Below are 9,546 nucleotides of genomic sequence, written 5' to 3' on the forward strand. Positions count from 1 at the left end.
ATTCTCCTTATATGAAAAGAGACTGTAATGTGATTAAAAAAAATACAACACATACAGCTTAAACTTGTTTCATCAGTTAGCTGCTTCAAATTATAATGCTACTATATTTTGCACATTTTTGTTTTCCTCTTCATTTTTCCTTTCAACATCTTCTTTTCTGCTTTTTCAATGTTTTGACACAAAAAATCACAAATGTTTAGCAGCTTGGATATCATGATGGCTGAACATAATTTTAATGATATAAATTCTATTTTTAGTCAGAAATGTGAGCATTTTGTCGTCAATGTTTTGACAAATTTTTTTCTCTATGCAACTTGTTATACTGTATATGATAGACTTAAGAATATAACTAGTTTTAACTGCTTCAGCACGGTATTAGAGGATTTCGTTCGATGGTATTTAGACGAAACTTTAAATTGTGCTACACTTGATTAAAAAAAGAAGAAAAGACTTTTTCCTATTGTGATGAACCTTAATGCAACGTCATCTTACACTGCATTGCAGCAAAAAACTGTTTTACAATTTCAAGACAGAAGTTATACATATTTCAAAAAAAAAGTGCTTTTAAAGCTGAAATATTAAATTACTAACTGTATAGCATTATAGTTTTCTTGTACTTTTTTACCAGTTCATAAATTTTTTTCAAAGAAGAAATTTTCAGATAAAGTACAGTCTTCTAATGATTATATTATCAGATTAAAAATCAGTCAGGTGAGTTTTTAAAAAATGTTATCTTTTAAAATATTTTATAAAGTTAATTTTTTAGATAGCTCAAAGCTTTTTCTAGTTTTCAAGGTTAAAGCTCAAATCTGGTTGTCTGGCTAACAGAAGTACAAAACAGTATAATTTATTGTTTTTCTACACTATAGGAAAGAGATTTTGTAGAAATAACAAGGCTAATTACTTATGAGCTGATTGAGGCTCAAGTGAAAAGCTAAGAATTTCTTTAAAAATTCATATTTTAGATGCCCACTTCAGCAAATTCAAGGAGTTTGTTGGAGTATCTTGGGAGCAATATAGACAGTACTTCTAGAAGAGTATAATAAATATTAACTCAACAATATAATATATATTAAACTTTGTGGTTAATGCTCAAAAGTATTTGTTCCCATTTCTTCATATCATATTTCTTTTTTTTTTTAAGATTTTCTAGCAAAAGTTATGTTAATTTTATCCTGTTGGAAAATTATTGTTTTGCTACTTTATTTTAAAATGCTTTTTACTACTATTAGAATGAATGCAGTAGGTTAACTAATATTTGCAACTCGACAAATAGCACTTGTGTAAATAACATTGGAAGCTATTATTTTACTTTGTTGTTTTGTAACAGAAACAGTAGAAAATTATTGTGTTTTGCTACTTTATTTTAAAATACTTTTTTCTACTTATAGATATTGATGAATGTACTAGTTTAAATAATATTTGCAACTCGACAAATAGTGCTTGTGTAAACAACATTGGAAGCTATTATTGTAACAAAGGTAAAACTTGATATATATAAACTATTTTTTTCAATTTATTTTCATATGTCTATGTTTTCAAAGCTTTTTATATAGTTGGTATTGTAGACACATCATTGTGTTTGTTATAATACACTTTTGTTTTTTTAAAATCAGTTTAATCAAGTTTTTAGTTTTCTTTTAAAATGCTGTCAGATATTCTAACCAACTACAGGTCCTGTAAGAGACTAATATAATCATAGATATAGAACTTTGTATGGGATTCTAGTTCAAATTGTCCAAGGGCTTGTATGGATTCCATAAGGGTTACTTAATAGGATGTCCATATAGATCCCAGAAATGTTTTTCAATTATTTTGCCTTGAGTTTTCCATATAGGTGATGTAAGGGCTCATATAAATAATATTTATTTACTTATCACTTAAACATGTGATAAAGCTTATTGTATTAGGGTGTTGATTTTTTTTAGATGAAATGTATTTTTTCAAATTGAGAAAATAGAGAAATAAAACTCCGTCATTTTTTTTAAAAAGTAGTTTTTTTGAAATGAAATTATTTTAGTGCTAGCTTGGTAAATTTTGATTTTAATTTCACTTATTTTGTAAAAATGATACATAGATCGTCCTTTTTTTTTTCTTTGTAAAAGCATTTAAAACTTCATAATTGGACCAAAAGGAATGCTTCAGTTAACATATTTTTTATATTAAAAATGTCAAAAAAGCAAGGAATATATTATCTAATAAAATGAGTAATCTGGTAGGTAATGGAAATAAACTTTTGACAGTCCCGATCCACCTGTTATTATAAATGCCTCCACTACCTACATAAGATCGATCTTAGAATATTGCTCTCTGTTTTTGTTGCCAAACCGCACTGAAATGAACGAAACAGTGGAAAGAATGCAAAGACGTTATATATCTTTATCTCACTTATTGCCAGATATGGAGCAAGTAAGTTTAACACTATTATTTGCTACCAAAAATCATATTTTAATTTAATTTTAAGTTTTAAGCTTCATGTTTTGTATTAAAGTGTTGTAAGATTATTAGTTTGGATTGTTTGTGATCTACACACTCGTGAATCAAGGTTGATGCTTTTAATTGAACATTTAGGTGGTGCAATTCTTTCTTATAACAAATGATCTGGACCACTTGAAAAAATAAAGTAAAAACATATTATAACTTTGTAAAAATGGTCTGTGTAAGTAACCCCAAGGCTCATTTAAAACATATTTTTAAAATTTTCAATATTAACGTTCCGTTTTACATGATGTTATTAACACAGTATGGTTATGGAAGTTGGGGCTAAAGCAACCAGTGTTGGGGGTTTGCAGGGCAAAGACATTAGTGACTTTGAGTTAATTTGTGAGGAGGGGACCATTCTCCCTTTGTCTTTCTTACTTTTACTACCCCTATGCATAATGTACATTAAATATCATGCTAATAAAAGATTATCAGCACTAATCTGACAATTTTTTAATTAATGAATAATGTCAGAAGCGATCAAAAATTAAAAATATTCAAACCAAGATTTATGGAGCTAGCTCGTATTAGATTTTTGTTTTTTAATTTTCCTGTTTTTACCTAATTGCAAAATTACATTTGTCAACAATTTTTTGTAGGTTTCAACAAATGAAAAATATTTTTAAAAAGATCCACACGCTTTATTACTTTACTCACTATGTGCACTTACAATCTAAACAAATTTCCATAAAAATTAGCTTTTTTAATGTAAGTACTCAAATTAAAAAATAATTACCATTTTAAATATAAATAACAGCCAAGGTATAAATTTTTAATTTAAAGTATATGCATTTCTTGGTTTTGTAATTTCTAAAATATGTTTTTCCAAAAAAAAAAAAAATTAGTGACAACAATATAAGTCAGTTTAAGTCAGAACATTACACATCATAAATGATGTCACTATATTTCAAGTCCACTCTTGTGTACATTGCAAATATTGCCACAAGTGAATTTTTGAGGCTTTTGAGGTATGGCTTTAATGCAGCAGATATGATATATAGTTAAAGTTTTTAACAAGGTTTTGTTGAACTGTGCAGGCACTATACATTTATACCAGAATATAGTTTAGTAAAATTTTTTGAGTTTGAAATCTTATGTCCTTCACAGCCAAGACCATATGTTTTTGCTTTTTGGAATTGTAATTTATGGTCTTCTACAGGATTTTTCTGGATTGATGCTATCTGTTGACTTGATGTAATGAACAATATCATAAGTAATGGTCTTAGACATCTTCAAACGTGAAGCAATCATTTGTTTAGACTCACAATATTTTTATTTAGAGTCATATTTGTGTTAAAATATGATGTTGTAGTTGTACTCTAATATGATTGAATTGCAATATATGTAGAGCATAAAATATAATTTTATATTGGTTGATAAAGTAGGTGATTGCATACTGCATATATAACAGATGATTTTTTAGTATGTTCCAAGCATACATATTTCTAATTATAATTATTTCTAACTAGCAGTAAGCAACCCGTAATACCGGTTTGTAATAATTAAATAACAACTTAACTTGATATTTTATATGAAAAATATAAAATACGATTTTATCTATATAAAGGGCTGCCATTGTCCCAAATTTTATGCTGAAGAACACTATGAAAGTTTAATTAGTTTAACGTTGTGCTCTCCTCCATAAAAATCGGGACAATGGCACCCTTATCTATAAAATATAATCTTTTTGGTTTTACTCGCTTTTATTGGTCTTGGCATTTAATAAAGACCTTGTAACCTAAGATATTATGTTCTTTTTTATAACAGCAAGCACCAGAGAAGGAAAGCCAAGTACAACTTACCAATTCCTAAAAAAAAAAAAAAATGATCATCTTGAGCTACGAAAGCATTATTGTGCTGATTTATTATTGTATTTTGGAATAAGTAAGCTTATTAATAGAGGGGAGTATTATTTTACATATTGTGTTCATGAATTAGTGACTCGTAAAACATTTCTTAAACATGGTCATAATCAATAATGGTACCAAAAAATACATAAGAGCTTAGTAATAACTGAGTGTTTCAATAATACTCTCCTTTATTAATAAGCTTTTGTTAAACAGAGAGGAGACAGACTGTGTTTCAAAGGCACTTTGTTAAAAAAAGTTACAATAAATTATTATATTCATAACTTGATTTATTGTTTTTAATGACTATGGGAAATAATATATATTAGCACAAAGTAGCTATAGCACTATTAACCATTAAAAAAAGACTTTTTAATGTTACCTCAACAGTTTAGAATTTTGATTTTTTCATAATTGTGAATAATGATAAAACAGTAAATTTCATATTATATTAATTTACTAAATTAAAACCAGGTTTCAACTGTAACAAACTAATAAAGCAATGGCAAGTAAAAAAAAAGAATAAAATTATTTTTGAACTTCAAAAAAAAAAAAAAAAATCATTTCATTTTAGGATAATTATAATCAGTTATATAAAAAGTTTATAAAATTTGATTCGTAAAAAAATGCGGTGACTTATATTAGAACTCAAATATATACAACAAGTATTATCTAATTAATTACAGTCATAAAAACTAAGTTATTATAATAATCTTTAACTTATCAGTAGTGATATGGAAGAATATCTTAAAGTAATGAGAAAAAATAAGTTAAGTATAATAAAAAGTAGATATACATAAAGTTGAATTTCAATTAAAATATAAGTATTAGCACTTATCTGATGGGTCCAAGAAATTATATTTGGTAACTTTAAAAAAAAAAAAAAAAATATGTAGCTTAACAAATTTTAGTATTTATATTTTGATGCTGATTATAGTAAGATTTATATTTAGTCTTATTTCTAAAGTGTCTTAACTAAAAAATAATTAACAGAAATTAGGACCACCTGGCACTGTGACAACTAGGATAACTATCTTGCTTTACACACTGCTAAGTAACACCGCTTTTTTTTAAAGAAAAAAAAAGAAATTAAAAGTATCAAAATATCAATAGTTTAAAGTTGTAAACACATCTACAAAGTGGTAAACATATTTATCAAGAGAAAATAATAATGTTCAAGTAAAAATCAACAAAAACCTGCAATCCTAATAACAACTTAATAATAAAAACAAAAACATAATGTTGAATCTTACTTGGTTACTTATCTATTAAATATATATAGATATATAAACCTCTACAATATAACCCATTTAGTTTAACCACTGGTTAACCATTGAGGTTGAAAATTAATAAACAAAAAATGTAATAATTTACTATTATTATTTAAAATAACAATTTGGGATTTATCGAAATCCATATTTTTTCCTTGAAAGACCGCATGAAATATAGAACTGCGTACAGAAAAGCCTAGAAACTACTTTAAAAACGAAAGTGAAATGACACTACTACTACTACTACTACTACTACTACTACTACTACTACTACTATAATCCCGGTTCGGAGCCCTCGTGTAACCTAAACATATAGCGCATCAATGGTTAAGACAAAATTTCAAAATTATATATTTTTTTAACTTTATTATAAAATCAAATTTATGATTTTGAAATGAAAATAAAATTAATCTTTTTTTTTCTTTTTTTGAGAGAGAATTGTATCTAAAACTGGCAGTAGTAGCAGCGTTTCGTAGCATGAGGGCTTTTCGGATTATTTATGGATTTTTATATACTTTTGAATAAAAAGTTTATTTTTTGTTAAAAAGGAACAGATTCCCCACATATATCATGAAATTTCATCAGTTTTCATTAACTTTTTTGTCTGCTACTACTAAAGAAGCTGGATTTTTAATATCCGAAAAGTTCAGGGGAACTTATTCAAAGTTATACTGAATTTATTTTTCATTTTAATATTTTTTAAAGCAAAATTACCAAATTGTATAAACATTTTATTTAAAAGGAAGTAAGTTGTTCCCTTTATGAAATTTTTATCCTTACATTATTTGCCTAATGAAAATATTTTTTTTTATAAAAATAGATAATGGCTGATGTGTTTAAAATCATTTTCCAAAACTGTTTTTGTGTAACATGAGGGCTGCACTATTTTTGATTCTTAATTATTTATGCTAAAGTTTTGTTTTAACAGTAAACGAAAGACTTTGTGATTTTCACTAATTAAAGTCTAATTAAAAACTAAATATTCTTTACCTTTATTAGAAAAAATATAAGCTGACGAAAAAAGGAAAATTCCCCCTCCTCCCCATCTCTTTCTTTAGTGTAAACGTCGAGGGAAAATCAGATAGACTACCAATGCAGGAAAATATTTTACATTAAAAGACAAATTGAAGTTATTACCAGCAAGTTTGCCATTAATGACAAGCATTTTGACCTTTAATAACAAATAAAATCTGTCCAGAACAGAGCCGACAACACCGGAGAGCCAGGAGATCAAGTTCCCCCTCACCGCTTTTTTTACAAGGATTTTTTTTTAGAAATTAACTTAGAAATTGACAATTTTTTTCGAATTAAAGGAATGTTACCCCAATTTTAAACCCGTGTATTTGCCCTGCAGGAGAGTTTTGAAATTTACATAGATGCTTCACGAATATTTAAATAAAATTTATATCACGAATGCATATTAAATGCATTTAATATGCATATTAATGGCATATAAAAATGCAATTAATTGCAAAATGCAAATCCATTCATGAACTTCAAAACAAAATGCACAAACCCCACAAAAAATTTCTTAAAAGAACTTGCATTAAAGAACTTATTGAGAACATATAAAGAAATATTATTTTAGATAATATTTTTATTTGTAGTGTAAAACGAATATAGCAGACAAATCGTGCTTAAGCGCTATTTACAACTTGTTGATTACGAGTTCAAGCATCTTTGCACTAACCTAAGGCTTGTAAAAGTCGATAAATAGTCAGGTGGAGTAAAAAAAAAAAAAAAAAAGATCACACATTTTCGTTTAAATTTGGCCGATACAGCAAAGTTTTTTCATTAAGGAACATCTATAAAGTACCTATGTATGGAGTATGAGGGGGTGACGCGAAACTGTACATTTTTGTACTAGAGGAGGGGTGGGTTGAGAGATCATGTGCGTAATCAGTTCCGCTATCTTTTTTAAGCATTTCCCCAAAACTTGATTCCTATCTTTTTTATAAAGGCAGTGCACTCTCTTGTTTGCTGTCTTTTAATGCTCTAGTAAACTTTTTCAATTTAATACAGAAAAATTCGAATGAATAATAATGTTATGAGAGGGCGAGAAAATAGTGGTTGTATTGCCTGCGTAAAGGGTTGCCTAATTAACTTTAAAAAAATGCTTAGGTAAATATATAGCTTCAATATTCTTGAAATATCATAGTGACAATTATAATTTTTTGTTTCTTCACACAAATCAATATTCATTATTATGCTGCTTCAAAATTAAATGTATTATTAGACAGTGATCGCGAAGACGAGAAGGGGGGGGGGAGTGAGAGAGGACCAAGGCTAACAATGATCGTGGAAGGGAAGGGGACGAGAGAACCAAGGCTCTTTAACTTTATGCCAAATTTTAAATCTAGCCTTTTTTATTAATTTAGCTTTAAAATAAAGATGAAATCAAAAAATAAACTTAAACATTTGTTTGCCCCCTCATCCCATAGATAAAAAGAGCTCCTTGTTGAAACATTTACTTATTATTACTTATTATTAAACAAAAATCATATGCATTATTTTTGTATATATATAATTTATAAATGTATGAAATGTTACAAATATATTAGAATATTAAACAAAAAATATATGGCTTTTGTAAGTAAGTTAACTAAGCATCAAAAACAAAATTTTGGCTCATTAAGATCGCATCCAAGTTTCTTAATATGGACGAGCCAGTTGATAAGTTGCATTTACATCAAACTAAAATAAAAAAATTATCATTTAATATCAATTAAACATAGCTTGTTATTAAGTAGAAAATCAAAATCTATATGTGCACAGAGAACATGATGAAATAATTGCTTAAAATTACATAAAACAAAACAAAAAAAGTAATTTTATAAAAGAATAACCTTCACATATGTTATCAACAATTAAAAGTTGGTAACAAGGGAACCAATCCTTTAATTGCATAAGTAAACTAATATTTGTAATGTGTGATTTGACAGTAGCCATCTATGAAAAATGAAAGCAACACGAAGAGCAATATAATATTTTAAATGTTAATTATTATATTTAAGTCGTAAGCCTAGCATCAAATAGGACAAAATTAATGTCAACTTAGTTTTAAGTAAAAACTTTTTTTGAGATTTATATAAAATGCATCCAATAAAATAAATAATAGAGAATCATATCGATTTTATAACAAAAATAAACATAACTATTTTATATTTAGCATTTTTTAAAGTATTTACAAAATAAGTAGATATTATCAAGAACTGTTAGCTTTATATTAAAGTTTTCCTTTTTCAGTACGAATTTTTACAATCAAGGATTTCAGACCAAACTTTTCTAACAACTTTTTGCACTCAGGCACAGATTCTAAATGAGTTTTAAAATCTTTTTTAATCAAAAGTTTCTTTGAACGAATAAATTCGTTTAAATATGAATCAACTAATAATAAGTCATCTTGGCTATATTCTTTTCGATTTCGTTTAAGAAAATTTGACGATGAGGTGGGAATTTTGGGAATTACCTAAAAATTGCTTGATTTCCATTCAAATTTTTTAATGTAGTCTATCTCGTTTTGTGTTAAGCATTTATGTTTATCAATCATTTTTAAAAGATTTTTGAAAACTAGTTTATCAGAGTTTAAGTTTGTTTTTTCATACGTGATTGAAGATGATAGATGATCTTGATAAACAAGCTTATGGCTGTAATATGTAGAGTCCATCACAATTAAACTGCTACCTTTATCAGCTATTTTAATAACAATGTCTTTCATTTCTCTCAGCTCTTTAAGAGCTGTTCTTTCTTGTGATGAAATATTATCAACTGATAGATTTTTAATGGGATCAACTTGTTCGATTTTCGAAATTATTTCATTAGGTTCTGGAGGAGTTGATTTAACATTATAATTTGATTTCTTCTTTAAAATGCTAATATCATTATTATGGGTTTCATAAAATTTTTCTTTTAGTTTAAGCTTTCGAGTGAATTGTCTTATATCTGAA

General features: G+C 26.9%; 1 protein-coding gene across 4 annotated transcripts in view; it reads left to right on the top strand.

The window, feature by feature from the left end:
• Window positions 1-9,546, top strand: part of LOC136091274 (uncharacterized) — a 182,726-nt gene that overhangs the window by 152,648 nt on the left and 20,532 nt on the right. For all 4 annotated transcript variants that reach the window (XM_065818612.1, XM_065818610.1, XM_065818613.1 and 1 more), the window contains exon 15: window positions 1,392-1,481. In XM_065818612.1, the coding sequence (XP_065674684.1) occupies window positions 1,392-1,481 (90 nt within the window). The remainder of the gene's footprint in view (window positions 1-1,391; window positions 1,482-9,546) is intronic.

The sequence above is a fragment of the Hydra vulgaris genome, chromosome 15 (assembly GCF_038396675.1).
Source record: "Hydra vulgaris chromosome 15, alternate assembly HydraT2T_AEP".
Lineage (NCBI taxonomy): Eukaryota > Metazoa > Cnidaria > Hydrozoa > Anthoathecata > Hydridae > Hydra > Hydra vulgaris.